This window comes from Mustela lutreola, chromosome 3, assembly GCF_030435805.1.
Source record: "Mustela lutreola isolate mMusLut2 chromosome 3, mMusLut2.pri, whole genome shotgun sequence".
Lineage (NCBI taxonomy): Eukaryota > Metazoa > Chordata > Mammalia > Carnivora > Mustelidae > Mustela > Mustela lutreola.
The window spans coordinates 34,530,399-34,547,980 of NC_081292.1; the positions used below are offsets into that span (position 1 = coordinate 34,530,399).

Sequence of the window (17,582 nt, forward strand, 5' to 3'; positions counted from 1 at the left end):
ATCAAGTAGGCATCAGGAGTGACTAAAACTGTAGTTTAGAAAAACTCTTTTACTATAACTGAATTTTAAAGACAAGAGTATCACTCCTGTCTCAACACAAGAGTATCACTCTTGTCTTTAAAATAAATAGCATAACATTTTATTGGGTCAAAGACTTAAAACTGTTAGGATGCCAATACTCCCCAAACTGACCTACAGATTCAACACAATCTCCATCAAAGTTCCATCTGACTTCTTCCCAATAATTTGACATGATCGTAAAATTCATGTGAAAATGAAAGGAGTTTAAGAACAGCCTTTAAGAACAGTTCTTAACAGGAGTTAAGAACAGTTTAAGGAAAACAGAGAATTCATACTTCCTGATTTCAAAACTTACTACAAAACTGCAATAATAAAGAAATGTGGTGCTGGCATAAAGACAGAAATAAGGATTAGAAAGAAATGTAGGGGTGCCTGGGTGGCTCAGTGAGTTAAAGCCTCTGCTTTTAGTTCAGGACATGATCCCAGGGTCCTGGGTTCAAGCCCCACATCAGGCTCTCTGCTCAGCAGGGAGCCTGCTTCCTCCTCTCTCCCTGCCTGCCTCTCTGCCTACTTGTGATCTCTGTCTGTCAAATAAATAAATAAAATCTTAAAAAAAAATTTATACACAAATACTCATACCAGCATTAATCTTATTAGCCAAAAAATGGACATAAACAACCTAAATGTCCACCAACTGATAAATGGATTAATAAAATACGGTATGTCTGTACAATGGAATATCCTTTGGTAGTAAAAAGAATTATCGATACATGCTACAATATGGGTAAACCCTGAAACACTATGCCAAGGAAAAGAAGCCAGTCATAAGAGACCACATATTGTATGATTCCATTTATACGAAATGTCCAGAATAAGCAAATCTTATACATATCTCAGAAAATAAAATAGCAGGGACGCCTGGATGGCTCAGTGGGTTAAAGCCTCTGCCCTCGGCTCAGGTCATGATCCCAGGGTCCTGGGATCGAGCCCCGTATGGAGCTCTCTGCTCCGTGGAGAGCCTGCTTCCTCCTCTCTCTCTGCCTGCCTCTCTGCCTACTTGTGATCTCTCTCTGTCAAATAAATAAATAAAATGTTAAAAATATATATATATTAAAAAGAAAAAAGAAAAGAAAATAGCAGACAGGGAATAAGGGGGACAAGAAACAGGAGGTTTGTGATGGTGGCAATGGGAGAGTGATGAAAATGTACTGTACTGACTGTGGCAATGGCTGCACAACTCTTTGACTTTAACTAAAAATCACTGTACAGGGCGCCTGGGTGGCTCAGTGGGTTAAAGCCTCTGCCTTCAGCTCAGGTCATGATCTCAGGGTCCTGGGATCAAGCCCCACATCTCTGCACAGCGGGGAGCCTGCTTTCTCCTTCTGCCTGCCTCTCAGCCTACTTATGATCTCTGTCAAGTAAATAAAATCTTAAAAAAAAGCACTGTACACTGTACATGTGAACTGCATGGCACATAAGTTATATCTCAGTATTAATATTAAAAAGACAGTCACCATTTTCATACTTCAAACAGCTGTATTTTATTGTACATAAATTGTACCTTCATGGGGTGCGTGGGTGGCTCAGTCAGTTAAGCCTCTGCCTTCAGCTCAGCTCATGATCCCAGGGTCCTGGGATCAAGACTAACACTGGGCTCCTTGTTCAGCAAGGGAGCCTGCTTCTCCCTCTCCCTCTGCCCCTGCTACTGTGTGCATGCTCTCTCTCTTTCTCTCAAATAAATAAGATCTTTAAAAGTAAAAAATTTTTAAAAATGTTAAAAAGAATCTCCATTAAAAAAAAACAACTATACCTTCATAAAGAAGATTTACAAAGAAGAAAAAGTCCTTATTTTCTAAAACCATTCCAATAAGCGAAGTATTACATGTGATAATAAACCCAATGTCCAGGTAGCCTGATAACAGTGACCCTCATGTGGCTCCAGTCTACGCATACAAGTACATTACCCTTCTACAAAGGCATCCAGTTTAGCCAGTTCATCCGACAAACCAACCAAGACATCCAGTGTGCCAACCTAGAAGGGAAATATACCATTTTACTACCCAGGTTTCATTCCCCCACCTTTTGTTTTACAAGGCGATACAACATCTTGATTTAGAGACTACAAATCTTAAGTTTTCCATATTTTAATTTCATAATGTGCAAGTGTGGTTAAAAAATGTTTGTCAGATGTTTCAAAGCTATTTATATGTATAAGATAATCCTCTAATTCATGGGTACAACCACTATTTAAGATGTGCAGTTCCATAATGGGAGGCCTATGCCTCTGCCTGTACTGCCCAGTGACAAGTGGCTCACCTGAGGTCATGGTTACAACAGCAGCACTTAAATAGGGGTCCATGACTATCAGTGTCCCAAAGGAACTTATAACTCCCCAAATATTAAGAATTAGCAGTTTTAAGTATTTCTTAAATGAATATGATGTATAAACTGGCAGGGGCGCTAAGTTAACCTGCTAAGTTAACCAGCAAAATAAAAATGTGCATTTTTTCCATTCTGTAAAATTACTGAGAGCCTGCTTCCCTTTGAGGCTGTTAGGTTACAGACCTTCAAGAAATGTTAAATAAATTAACTATGTTAAATAACTAGGTGAGATTTGCCAAGTATGATTAAAGAGGTTCAGTGTTAAAACACATTATTGAATATTTTATAAATTCAATTAACAAAACATTGAGTTCGCTGTGAAATTTAATATATATTACTAAGACTTTTCACTTCTGAAGATCATATTTGTAAATGTATCAAATATTTTCATAAGATTTCACATCACAATTACAATTTAGAAAAGCACAGAAGTCTTAAAAAATGTCCTCTCATTTTGATAGTTTGCTTCTAAAATCTTAATCTCCTCATTATTTAAAAACTGAAGATCAAAGAGACAAGTTTTCAATTATACCAACAGCTAGAAATGAGCTTTTTTTTTTGAAGGAACCCAGACATCTCATTTCTTTTCAAAGGTAAGCAGAGAGCTCTTTGTGATGAACGCAAATGCTATTCTGCACCATGCAGTTTTACCTTTAAGTCAGGAATGTTAAACTTTGAAGCAAGAGCAAGATTGTTGTTCTTTGTAGTTGCCGCGTGCAGTTTCTCCCAAGTTTGCTGACATGTCTTCTCTCCAGGAGCAGATATAAGCCAGAACTCAGTCATATTTGTTACCAAGTATTTTTTCCAAAATCAAGAGTGACTCTGAAAGACAAAACAAAAAATACCTTTAATACCATTTGTTTCTAAAGTATTTCAGAGTCACAGGATAAGATAAATATTAACCTGTTTCAAAATTAATCCAACACTGGCAGATGATCCTAAGCAAAGTCAAATTTAATTACCTGGAAGTAAATCCACATGTATGGTAGAGGGAGATTTATTTATGATACTAGAAAAAAAAAATGACAGACTTTACACATGAAATATCTAATTTTTTTAAAATTACAGAACATCTAAAATGGGAATTACTCAAAGAAGTGAAACTGAAAATACCAGCTACCAACAGTTTCATTACACTAAAGAGGTAGAAGAGTCACAAATTTATAGGTTTATCTTAAACTTTTAAGATGTAAAACCAAAACAGGAAATTTAAAAACATGCGTAAGTTTTACCTTTGAGAAGGTAACTCAAGGTAGGTAACTCCTTTGAGAAGGAATTGAATCACTGCATTTGAACAGTACCCACTAAATAAATTTATCACATCTGGCTTAGCAACTCCTACCAAGTTAACAAAATGGTTGTTAAATTTAATCCATATTCAACCTAAAGGAACCTCTTCAAATCCCTGGCATATACCTAGTAGCCATCAAACATTTATAAATTTGCAAAAAAAAAAATCTTGCAATTGCCTCACACATAAAAAATATGATTGGGGGGGGTAAGGGGTGGGGTGATACACCACCCCTGGATCTGAGTGAGAGGCTGTGGATCCCCTTCCAAAAACTCCATTAAGACACAACGAACCCTCGGGTGCTTGGGTGGCTTAGTCAGTTAAGCTTTTGCCTTCGGCTCAGGTCATGATCTCAGGGTCCTTGGATCAAGTCCCACACTGGGCTTCCTGCTCAGCAGAGAATTTTTCATTCAACCTGTTTTCTGGGATTATTCATGGTGATCCATACATTGTAGTTCATTCATTTTAAGAGCTATAAGGTATTTTATGAATAACCTAAAATTTATTATATATTTTCTTCTGGAAGGATAGTTACATTTTACTTTTTTGGCTATTATAAACAATTTGCAGTGAACAGCCTTGTGCATGTCTGTTTTTGTGAAAGAGTTTCTCCAGAACAGAGAGAAGTAAAACAGCTGAATTGAGTATGATAATATGGTAGACCGTCTTCAAATATGGAGGTGACAAATCTTTCCATGCTTCAATACAATGTGACTGCCACTCCTCCCATCAAAAGGTGGATTCTATCTCTCCTCACCTACAATCTGGGCTGGTCTTGTGACTTGCTCTGACCAACAAAACTCAAGGAAGCCATACTATGTGAGTTCAGGACCCAGGCCTCAAGAGGCCTTGCAACTTCCACTTCTGTTTCTTGGAAGGTCCCCAGATCACCATGGAAGGAAGCATGTAGTCTAGTCTATGGGAAAATAAGAGGCCTCATGGCAAAGAACCAGCAAACGCTGTGAAACAGCTGAGTTTCTTGAAACTTCCAGCGTAGTGAATGTTCCAGCTGAATGCAGCTCTATCAAGCCCAAATGAAATAATCAGAAAAAGCACTGAGAAAACCCAAAGAATCAGGGGAAATAAAAAATCACTGTTTTAAGCCACTGAAGTTTGGGGTGGTTTGTTATATAACATGAGATAATGGACAAAACCATCATCAACTTTGCTGGGTACTGTCAAACTGTTCTCTGAAGCAGTTACCAACTGAAGTTCCCACACAAGAGTATACACTGTTCATAAATAGATATTTCAGGAAAATAAAGAAACATGTAAAGGAGAAAGGTACATCAGCTATGTATTTAAGATTTCTTTAAAAAAATATCTGGGGCAAATATGGCAAAATATTAATACCTGTCAAAAATCTGAGTAATGGATACATGGATGTCTGCTGATGTGAAATAGTTGAGTTTTTCTAAATACTTGAAATATTTCAAAATTAAGCATTTTAACTGTTATAAGAACATAATTACCTTATGATAAAATAAAACAATACCTAGCAAATTTATAAAAATTAAATTTTATTAAACTTTCAAATGGAATATCCAGAAGAATAAAGTAGTCTTATTGCTATGTTAATCCTCTGACCACAATTTTGTTTTAATACTAGTAGATGCTTTCTAACCTGTTTATGTTATGACCAGGCATAATAATATACTGAGTAAAAACCTTTTTGATGTTCTGGAATTTTTAAAAAATATTTTAGGGTCGACATATTCAGCAACTCTAATCACATAAGATTGTAAAGTAAGAGCTTGGGCTACACCTATATTAACTACAGGACCCATTTCAGTTAAGTTGCTTTTTAAATTAAATTCTTGATGAAATGTTGTGGGTCAATCTCCTGCTTTCCTGTCATTGCCTAATCCTGTCCTCTATTGCCTAAAATCCTGGGTCACCTCACTTAAGCTGCTCCAAACCTTGCTATCTTTTCACTTGTCTTTGGCCACTTCAGCATTGGCTTTTCCCTATCTCCTCCATCTAATATTCTCACACTGATCAAATCTAGCTTTTTTAGCCCAAACACCAATTACAGGACTACCTTGAATTTTAAAATTCCTGGTTGATTAGAAAATCCAATAACATCTTTCAACCTCTTTTAATAATTCAGATCTTCTCCATAACAGTAGTTTTTGGAAATCTGAGGTTTTATTGTAATTATTTATACAAATGATTCAGTTAAATTATATCTGATGACATTTTATACGTCCTCTCCCCTCGAAATGCAGGTGATTAAATTCTTCTTGAGATTTTAAAATTATCCAAACTGCAGCTTCTTCAAAGACTGTAATAATATGAGCTATTACAGTAGATGTCACTATCATACCATTTAGAGTTCTAGAAAATCTCTTTCATCCAATAGGTTTCCAAAGTATTTCAAGAAAAAAAAAAAAAAAAAAAAAAAAAGAACCCCATTTCTTATTTAGAAATACCTGCCCTGCCCTATTTCACTGAGCTTTTATCAGGATCAAATGAAATAATGTCATGATAATTCTAAGCCAAAGTAGAGTCCAGTATTGTCTAGGAAAGGGGTACCTGAGTTTGAGCCCCAACTGAGATTACTAAAGAAAAAAAGAAAGAAAAAAAACACGTTAACAGAATGTCTAGGGAACTTACAGAAAGTATTCTAATTCCATTTTTCTTTTTTTTTTTAATTTTATTTATTTATTTGACAGAGAGAGAAAGATTGAGATCACAAGTAGGCAGAGAGGCAGGCAGAGAGAGAGGAGGGAGCAGGCAGTGAGCCCGATGCAGGGCTCGATCCCAGGACCCTGAGATCATGACCAGAGTCGAAGGCAGAGGCTTAACCCACTGAGCCACCCAGGCGCCCTTTAATTCCATTTTTCAACTAGAGCCCTCTCTGGGGTCTTTCTGGCGATGGGGAGGAAGAGGTGTCCTCTGTTTGGTACTGTTATACACATCTCCTATACTATCTCGTTTAATTTTCAAGACAGCCCTACGAGCTAGGCAATAATACTTGGAGAGGTTACTAATTTACCAAGGTTACACAAGTGGCAAATGGGGTTCAAATCTCACTGTGTTTGAATGTAAAGTCTATGTTCTTTCTATTGTGTCATGCTAGAAGAAAATGTTCTGCACTCAGACCCAACTGAGCTCTCCTATTTGGAGAGATCCACTTGTAACCTTAAACCCCTTCGTCCTGTTTCCTTCCAGGCTCCCAGCAACCTGTAGGCCCAAGGAATTCTGCTAGATAAAGGGACCTGATTTGAGCTTCCTTTCCCTTTTCGTTTCAGCAGGATCATCACAATTTCAAAAACAGCAACACCTAGCATCCCAAACTATCCTAGCTGCTCGAAGAAACAATATCTCCAAACAGAAAAGGGAAGTAAAATAAAATATTCAAAAGACCTAGAGATAGAATTTAAATTAAATTTAAAAAGAGACCTGGGTTTGAAGTCCATAATAGTTACAATCTTAACTTTATCCATTCTCATTAGTTTCCTCATCTGTGGAATACTACAAATCTCTTCACACAGCTGCTGGAAGGAGTCAACAAAATGATGAATGTAAGAAATGCCCATGAAAACAGCATCAGTAAGTCTCCTGCAAAATCCTCTTTTCTCTGTTTCTGATCAATGTCCACTATTATCCTGTGGACACAAGTCACATAAAAAATTTCTCCTTGCGTGCCTGGATGGTTCAGTGGGTTAAGCCTCTGCCTTCGGCTCAGGTCATGATCTTACAGTCCTGGGATCGAGCCCTGCATCAGGCTCTCTGCTCAGCAGGGAGCCTGCTTCTCCCTCTCTCTCTCTGCCTGCCTCTCTGCTTACTTGTGATCTCTCTATATATATCAAATAAATAAATAAAATCTTTAAAAGAATTTCTACTTGAGGGGCACCTGGCTGGTTCACTTGGTAGAGATGTGACACTAAATCTTGGGGTCACTGAGTTCAAGTCCCAAGCTGAGTGTAGTTTACTTAATTTAAAAAAACAAAACAAAACAAAAAAAACTTGAAATTTAAGAAACTTTAGGCTCAGTTCCAAATAAAATTTATCTTTGCAGACAAATACACATACATGCTTTTTAGATCAGCAAATGAAATCCATATTGCTGAACACCTTTCCCCTTTTATCTCAGCTGCATGGAAACAGTCAAAACCGGGTGTCCACTGGTTATCTTCTCATCACAACCTAGACACTTCCACCTCCTCTGTATGCTTCAAATGACTTATGTTTTTAATCCTAATAATTTCCCTTTATGTCACTGAATATACTGGAAGTCAGGCATATATACAAATTGTATGTTAAACAAAAGAGAAAATTAAAAAGCTCTCCAATCAAATATTGAGCTCCTCAAGACTAAGATCTAGGTCTAAGTCCTTCTGCTCTATGTAGGTATAAAAAGGGTGCCTGGGTGGCTCAGTCAGTTAAGCGTCTGACTCTTGATTTCAGCTCAGGTCATGATCTCAGTGTCGTGGGATCAAGCCCTACAATGGGCTCTATGCTCAGCTGGGAGTCCACTTTTCTTTCTCTGCCCCAAATTCTGCTTGCATGTTCTCTCTCAAAAATAATGTTTCTTAATCTTTAAAAAAAAAAATTTTTTTTTAAATGTGTGTATAGTTTTGCTCTTGAAGAGGCTAGATGCTAAACATTCTCCCCAAATTTTTATCTCCAGCCCAGGCCCTCCATTGCCTCGAGAGCTATACCCAACAAGCCTCCTCAACTAAATACAAAATGTCTCCACTTGGATGTCTCAAAAGCACCTAAAACCCAACATTTCTAGTCAAAACTCATAATCTTTTCCCCAAAACCATGTCCTACTCCAGTGTTCCCTGAGTGAGTCAGGTGTACCCCTGCAACACTGGACAATTAGAATTATCAAATGTCATCAAGGTAACAGCCAATACCTATTGGCCACTTCCTATTTACTAGCACTAGTCAAAATCCTCCATACATATGAACTCATTTCAAACAAGCTTATCAGACAGATAGTAGTTAAAAATGAAGAAACAAAGGCACAGAAAGTGCCTCATACATTAGGAGATAAATCATATAATATGTATCGTGATTTGCTAAGATGGTATCATATCATTAAATGCTAAGAATGAAATGTATTTTATGTTTTCATAGCACCTTCTTTTTAGTATTTCCCTGAGGAACACTTTTTATTAATATCTTTCTTCCAAATAAATTGCCCCTTCGGGTAGGTGGTAGTTTTTGCTCACAACTCAGTATCCTTCATACCTAGCACAGAGGTCAGTATGTAGAACCTCAAAAAGTATCTGGCGAATACTCTCTTTTTTAAAGATTTTATTTTTCTGAGAGAGAAAGTGTGCACACATGCACTCATGAGTGGGGGGAGGGGCAGAAAGAGAGGGACAAGCAGACACCCCGAAAAGCAGGGAGACCTACACAGGGCTTGATCTTGAGCCCTGAGACCATGACCAGAGCCAAAGTCAGATGCTTAAATGACTAAGCCATGTAGGAGCCCCTGAATATTCTTGAATGAATAAATCACTATGTGGATTAAATGAGATAACACAGTTCAAGTACCTGGTTTATCACTGGTTAACTCCCTTCACTTCTCTGGTATTTTTAAAAATCAACTTTATTGAAATATACTTCATATACAATAAAATGCACTCATTACAAAGGTACTGTTTAATGAGCTGACAAACGTACATGCTTGTGTAGCCACCACTGCAACCATGATGAAAAACATTTCTGTGATCCCAAAGCCTTTGTCCCAGTCAATTCCTATTGCACTGCCAGCCTGGACAGATGGTGATCTGCTGTCATGCTACAGTTCTGACTGTCTAGAAATCATTGCAAATAGAAAATATATTATATATTCTTTGTATCTGACTCCTTTTGCTCATAAATCTTTGACGTTAATACATATTATATGATGAGTAGAAGTACACCGTTTCATTGCTTATACTTCATAACATGAATGTACTACAGTTTGCTTATTTATTTGTCTGGTCATGGACACTTGGACTGTTTCTGGTTTGGGGCCTTTCACAATAGAGGTGCTATGAACATTGCACTACAAAGCTTCCTTTGAAAATGGACTTTCACTTTTCTTGGATAAACATCAAGAAATGGAATTCCTGAGTTGAATAATTAGCATATATTTAACTTCATAAGAAGCTGCCAAACTGTTTTCCAAAGTAGATACGTTAACAAAGTATGCAAGTTCCAGCTGTTACACGGGCTCACCAACACTTACTGCTGTGAAGCTCAATTCTGCTAATTTACCAATTTCTTCTTTTATAAAAATGCTGTGGTTTAAGAAAAATTTGCCTACTCTACAGCTTGAACCACACTGAGTTTCTTGAATCTATGTTTAGTTTTCATCAAATCTGAAAAAATTTCATCATCATTTTCAGGTTATTTTTCAGCTTCCCTTTCCCTTCTTTTGAGACAAAATTCACATGTAAAACTACCCAATACTGTCGCACAGGTCAAAAAACTTCTATCCTTTTTTTGAGTTGCTTTTCTAGGCTTCAATTTGGGTACTTCTGGCTCCCTCCTCTAGATTGCTGAATTCTTCTTTACAGTATTCTGCTATTTGTCTCACAAAGTGAATTTTTCACTTTAGGTGTATTTTTCAGCTTTTTAAGTTCCATTTTTTCTTGTAAAGTAGGCTTCAAAGCAGGGCTTGACTGTAGTAATACTGTGAGCACAACAAAAATGTATTTCTTTGGTAATAAGGGGACAATTGTTCACTTTTATTAAAAAAAAAAAAGAACAGATAGAGCTTGAATAAATGCCCCACACATTCATACGTGTTATTAATTTAGAAATATATAGCATGGTTACATGACGGATAAAATATAAATTCATTTTAAAGCATTAAAAAGACATAATTTGCCAATATTAATGCTAGTTCTATAGTACAGAAATGATTTTTGCTCTGTGGCACTGAGAAACATACATTAACCCACTTTTTCGAATGCTTTCTATGGCAGGTTATAAACTTAAAATGTGAAAAGCAGTATGAAATATGGAATCAGGTACAGAACAAAACAAAATCTGAGTGAACTCTTGCTGTGCTCAAGAAACGCAAATTCTTATTTAATTTTTGAAGGACAGAACACAGAGGATTTTAAATACCCTACATAAACATAGCAGGTGGCTTTGTGACCACAGTGTACAGAGTTCTGATTCATTGCCAAAACACCCCCTTGAAAACTTTTTGCAGCTCTAAAAATATTGGTAATAGGCTTAACAACTCACATAAATGTACACTCCTAGTTTGTTTTTCTTGGAAGTAAGACTCAAATCTGCCTGTCCTCACTGTCATCACGACTAGTGTATTTGTCTTAGTTTTTCTGCCTTACCTTCACAATCTTCCTGACCTCTAACAACCTTGACCTCAGGCCTGCCTGCCTTTAGTTCTCTTCCTCCTTGCCTCTGCTCAGACAGTCCATTTTGCACAAAACTTCTCTTCTTGTCTAAACCAATTCAAACTTCCCTTAACAAAAAGATTTTCCCAACTAAGCCTAACCATGTACTAAATCCACTATTATAATCCCAAACTAGTATATTCCCCTCAGTATGGTCCCTCCAACCCATTTAAACCCATGTAATTAACCACATTAAATAAAGCAGACACCTATGTGGTGTTTTGTCTCACATCTCTTGTTGAGTGTAACTGTTTTCAGGGTCATATCATTCATGTCACCAAATGTTGTGGGTGCTTAAGTTTTCAGAACTGTGATAGGATCTAAGAAGCAAAACAAATGAAATGCACTGCCTTTCTTTTTTTTTTTTTTTTTTTAAAGATTTTATTTATTTATTTGTCAGAGATAGAGCGCGAGCGAAAGCGAGCACAGGCAGAGTGGAAGGCAGAGTCAGAGGGAGAAGCAGGCTCCCCGTGGAGCAAGGAGCCCGATGTGGGACTCGATCCCAGGACGCTGGGATCATGACCTGAGCCGAAGGCAGCTGCTTAACCAACTGAGCCACCCAGGCGTCCCTGCACTGCCTTTCTTGAAGGAACTTACAATCATGTACACACAGGTCTATATGAGCAGGTATGTCTGTGTGAGCCATTAGAGGTAGGAGGAAAACTCAAGTAACAAGACAAAAAAGAAAAATCAGGCAGGATACATTGGAAGGGTGCCTGAGTGGCTCAGTCTATTAAGTATCTAACTCTTGATCTCAACTCAGGTCATGAGCTCGGGGCACGTAGATCAAGCCCCGAGTCAGGCTCCACGCTCAGGGCAAAGCCTGATTGCGATTCTCTCCCTCTCCCCCAACCCCGCCCCGCTGCTTGTGTACATCCACACTTTTTCTCTAATAATAAATAAAATCTTAAAAAAAGAAAAATACATTGGAGCAAAAGAGAAACACAAAAGAAAAAGAAAAAGGAAAACCTGGGTACAAAGCTCTGAGATAGTTTATTTACTGTGCCAACCCACTATTGGGAATTTGAAGGCTGTAGATTATTTTCCTACCATAACTGATGTCAATATAAAAAACAGTAAAGCAGTAACTATCATAACAACATAAAGGATTAGGATAATAAGGTCAAAGAGAGACCTGCTGTCATGTCTTCTTGAAGGTGTGACCCTGACCCAACACAGGGGCAACCACAGAAAACAGTACAGCACCTCAGAAGTGTTCCAATACTTAACTGATTTCAATGCTTTCAACAAACCAATAGTCTCTGAAATGCAACCACTTTCCACAGTAAATAAAATTTCTCAACAACTTAAGAGAGACTGAAGGCGGTTTACATGCAAAACAACCTCCTTTTCAGTCCTTGAAAATACCAAGTTTACTAAGTGGCTATTGTTTACAACAAGTGCAAGAAGATACACCTCAGATGTCAGCGAAATATCACACAGCCTTCCAACTGTGACACATCAACCTTTAAGAGAATTCACCAGTGCAAAAGATTTACCACCATCCATTCATTTTTTAAAAAAGTGCCACATCCTACCCCAGAAACTGTTAAAACCATAAAAATAAAAAGTAAGAACAACTGTTTCCTCTTCAAATGTTGAAATTCTACCCTTCAAAACAGAAGCATTGTAATTGAGATTGTGGGAAGGGTTTACTGGTAATAAAACTTGTTTAAAAGTTTCCAATAACTAAAAGGGGAATTTTACCTTTCAAGGAGTAATCTCATGATTCATACAGAAAAAAACTTAGAAATTGTCAGAACATACACTTTCTTCAAATAAATCTTAATCTCTTTTTGTTTCCAACTGCAATATTTAAAATTGCTCTATAATCCCATTACAGATTACCTGAATTTCATGCCAAAAATACATCTAAAGATGGAAGACAATTTTATCTTTAACAGACATATTTTATAAACTACCATCTTTTTTGGTATGAGCAAATAACCATGAGCAAGAGCAAGGGAGCACATGAGCAGGGGAGCAGTGGGGATGGGGTTGGGGGCAAGCCAGGCAGAGGGAGAGAATCTCAAGCCAACTCCCAGCTGAAAGCAGAACCCAAAGCAGGACTCAATCCCAAGACCTACCAGATCACGACCTGAGCTGAAATCAAGAGTTGGAAGCTTAACTGACTGAGCCACCCAGGTGCCCCTAAACTACCGTGTTCTTATATCACAGTTGGCTAAAAATAAATTTGTAAAAGCCAAGCCTTAACTTTTACATAAATATCACTTATAAAAACTGAAATGTTGGGGAGTGGGGTGTGGATTATGTTTGGGCATGTTAGGGAAAATTTCTTGCAATTTCTGGTAAAGGTAGGTGAATTGGTAGACATGGCAGGAGGACACTGTATACCTATTACTGAAAGCAATCATCAGGACCTTCTGAGCTCCCAGAGACTTCCTCTCTGCCAGAGGCAACTCAGCAATGACCCAAGGAACAAACAATTCCTTCCATGTGAGGGGAATCCCTGAATCTACACTCATGGCTCCCAAAGTGTTACTTCCCTTTCATTTTGGGCTGGTATTTTGTAACACTGATTGGACCACAATACCACATTCCACCAGAAGGTGCTTTTATCTCTAACACAATGTAGCCTGAAACTCACCAAGTTACAGACTTTCAAGTTAGTTTTTCCCAATTCATCACTCCAGTAAGCTTGAGATTCTGTTTGATAGCGACAACCACTTACTAAATCACTTACTATGTGATAAGCACGTCAATATGCTATGCAATTTTGCATTTAAATTCTTCAAAGATGTTATTATCACCCCCAGCTGTAGATGGAAGAACAGTTAATGAAATCATCTGTCCAAGATCACATGACTAGAGACTATACATATTTTACAGCTAGTTTATTAAAATACTATTCTTAACTTCTATACCCTCAACATCTAACAGAGTATCTGTCCCTTAACAAGCACTCAAATTTCTGTCCGACGAACAAATGGTAGCACCACATGCAAGTGTTTCATAACCAAATGGTACATCTCTCCTCCAGGAGAAATGTATGGGAACATTTTAGGTTGTCCCAACGTGGAAGCTACTAACTGCATTTAGTGGATGGGGACCAAACAACAGACCATCCTGTCCAAAATGCCAGTAACACCCGTATAGAAATATTAAGCTATAACCTGGTTCATAAAGAAAACCTTCATGGTAAAGTTAATCCACCTGCTAATCAGCTTAATTTACAAATAAGTTCCTATTCACTGATAGCTTGCTTCCAATATCTTTAAAACTACACCAGCTTCTTTTTATAAAACACCATTTTTTGCACCTACCGGGCATTTTATTTTCAAATATACACACACCCCATTTTAGACAAAGAGCTAATGCTCTTTTACCCACTGATGTAACCAAAGCACTTCTCTTCCACAGCTCACTTGGCTCCTTTTGGAACTCAATAAGTGTACAGCAGATTTACACTGTGATATAACATTAGAAGTAGATTACCACTAGAAAATAATTGTGCTTCATTATCAAGAACATAGTTTGAAATTTCTTGTTCCAAGGGTCACTCGTGTCAATAAGAAATTTTAGAATGTCATGGGTCCTGACCCAAGCTCTTTCCAAGGTCACTGTATTAATAGTTTCTATTTCTACTACGTCTTCAAAGAGTTGTTGAAATGGGACTCTAACATGAATTAGTTTACATCTGAAATAGCATATAATTCCACATCCAGAGGGTGAAAAAGATTTACTTCTGCAGACAGATCAAAATATACACAAGAACAAAATTTAACTAGGAGATACTAAGTCAAAACTGTAGCTACCCCTAAACCAACTCAAGTTCAATAGGAAGATGTTTTGGAACTGGTGGACTACAAGGAGATCCCTCTGCAAAGGTTTATTTTGGCATTCCAGTTTTGCTCTTTGGCCAATGGAATTATTTCACAAGTTATGCAAATAATCACAGAATAGTATTTTTGAAGCCCTAAATTTTTTTTGGTTGTAAAAGCCAATGTCAATGAGGTTCCCTAAAACTGATATGCCAAAAATTAAAAACAAGCATCTCCTGCCCAGTTCTAAAAGCAGAATTACACTACCTACCTACCTCTCAGCATTTGCTTCTGTCAGATCCCGAGTACTGTTTCTTTAGATTTTATCTAGTCCCTGCAAGATACACCAAAAGAGAAAAAGAACCGGGAGTTCAGAGACACAACCCCAAGGCTCGGTCTTCGTCACCACTCAAGACTTGCTTGTTGCCAAAGAACTGTGATTGACAACCTGAGCACAGTGAGCTCCACTCTGCAGCTCTCTATCTCTTCCAGTGCAACTGTAAATTGACTAGCTTGACCCAAGCTTACAGAAAAGCAGTTTTGAAAGCAATGACCACCAATGCCAAATCCCTTGAAGGTGTCCTACAAGAAAAAGTTCACCAAAAGTGCTAATGTGCTGTATCAGGAAATTCATACTCTCTAGATACGGCTGTGGTTAAGTATTATGTAGGTAATCAGCAGGAAAAGTACACCAGCAGTCATCACCCTGTGAAAGTTCTGCCAGACTGAGACAAATCTGTTTCTAGTTCCAAGGGTCTGGAAAGGTTCCTATCTATAAAATGAAATGCATTTTCATCTACTCTCAAAGACCTGTCAGGACAAAATAAACATGAAAGGTAACAGACTCTACCCTGTTACTACTATTCAATAACAGGTATTCTGGAGGAGTAATATTACCAAAGGGTAAGTCTGGAAGGCCAAAACAGATTTTGGCAAAGGAACCTTCAGTCAACCCCCAAATGATCCAGCTTCCCCTGTCCTCAGGACTGCTTAGGGGGTAGTTATAACTACCTTCAGTGAAGGATCAAAATAGAATCTAATCATTCTTTCCCTTCCCAACTCCTTAGCTCCTCTAAAAGTGAATATGGTTAAACCTTCTCCTTAATTCCTTGGTGGAAAGAGAAATTCCACCTTCAAATCCTTCCGTGGCTCTCCATTTCCTATGGGAGGAAACTACTAACTTGCCTTACCATCTCTTGGAATTACAACAATGTCCTCCTGAAGTGGTTTTCCCTCATTCAGTTTTGCGCCCTCCACATTCTCACTAAATGTTATTTTTAAAAACCACATCTAACTCACTCTACTGCCTATCATCTTCACTGGCTTTCCTTTGCTTTTAGGATAAAAAGTCCTGCTGGGCCCGATCCCAGCCTTCCCCAACCTGCCTCTCTCACGCATTTCTCTCCGGATTCGACCCTGCTAGTCCTCTTACTTTTCAAAAGCTTTATTCTTCTTCACATCTCAGGGTACTGACATATGCTGTTCCTTCTGTTTTGAACGTTTTTTACTCACACTTTCACACCCTTTTTAGCCTCTTTTCAGATATCAGTTTGAAAGTCATATGCTCCAAAAAGCCTCCTATGAACTTCCCCTAAAGGCCATGTCCCTTACAAACTCTTTCACACCACTGTTATTCCTCCCAAACACATTTCACACTTGCCTAATTATTAAGACCCATCTTCTCCACTGGACTGGAAACTCTATGAGTGTTTTCTAAACCTTCTAAACCTTCCTACCAGCATAGTACTTGGTATATAGCTCAATATATATCAGTAGAATGAATGAGTAAATATTAAAAAGTCTTCAGTATCTGACCCCACTTTATTTCTCACTTCTCTGAAATTCAAAATCACCACAAACCTGGACTCCCCTAGAACCACTCTTTCATTGCATCTTCAGGCGTTCAAACCCTGCCTAGACGGCTTTCCCTGCCTAGAGAGTTCTCATTTCTCTCCACCTGTTCAAATCTCACTGGCTTGCAGAGATCCAACCCCCGTTGCCTTTCCTCCAGGATATTTCCTGATAGTGTCAGTTCATCCTTCTGTCCCTGCTCCATAATTCCAAAGCACTTAGCAATTTTTTTGATAATTACATACAGCCTCATTGTACTTCAATGTGTCATGTGTGTGTGACTTATCTCCCCAACATCGGTTCGAACTCCTAAGGCTGGACTGTTTACAGCCCCGTTCCTGCACTCCCAGAGTAGTGCTAAGTACTGAGTTCTCGCTGAAACATTTGATTTTTCCCTATCATACCAGAATTTTCCTCTGAAAAGAGTATCTGCTTCTCTTTACCCGTTTCTTGGGTGATTCAATATGCCTTACGTGATTCCCCCCTCAAGTTCCTTTCCAGGGGTTTCTTGCCTATCTTTCCCCCATCTAATAAAAACAGTTTGAGTTCTCTGGATTCTTGTTCTTTCCCCTGCCTACAAAGGCCCTGCATCCTCTGGGAGAGTCCCCTGCCTGTAGTGAAGGGTTGCTAGGCCCTTTAAACTGCCATCTCCCTACTCAGAAGCGCGTATGCCCAGTGAAGACTCTTGAGCTCGCTGTGACCTCACACACACAACCCCAGATCCTCATCTGGGCCACTCTGTCGCTTTTCATCCCTCTAAATCAAGGGGCGTGGATTCGCTCCCCTCACCCCTTCCAAGGAGAAATGTCCCAGACCCGCAGTGTATCTCCTTCCTGTCTCGGCTATTCAGTACCCCCTAGGGCCATTTCTTTTTCCCTTCTT

The 17,582-nt window shown here is 38.4% G+C and overlaps 1 protein-coding gene across 1 annotated transcript in view; it reads right to left on the minus strand.

Annotated features, from left to right (window-relative positions):
• The window catches only part of ATP6V1C1 (ATPase H+ transporting V1 subunit C1), a 40,101-nt gene that overhangs the window by 22,155 nt on the left and 364 nt on the right, over positions 1–17,582 (minus strand). Inside the window, exons 2-3 of the mRNA XM_059165874.1 lie at positions 3,055–3,225; positions 1,986–2,053 (exon numbers count right to left, since the gene is read on the minus strand). Coding sequence (XP_059021857.1) covers positions 1,986–2,053; positions 3,055–3,186 — 200 coding nt within the window. The 5' untranslated portion in view covers positions 3,187–3,225. The remainder of the gene's footprint in view (positions 1–1,985; positions 2,054–3,054; positions 3,226–17,582) is intronic.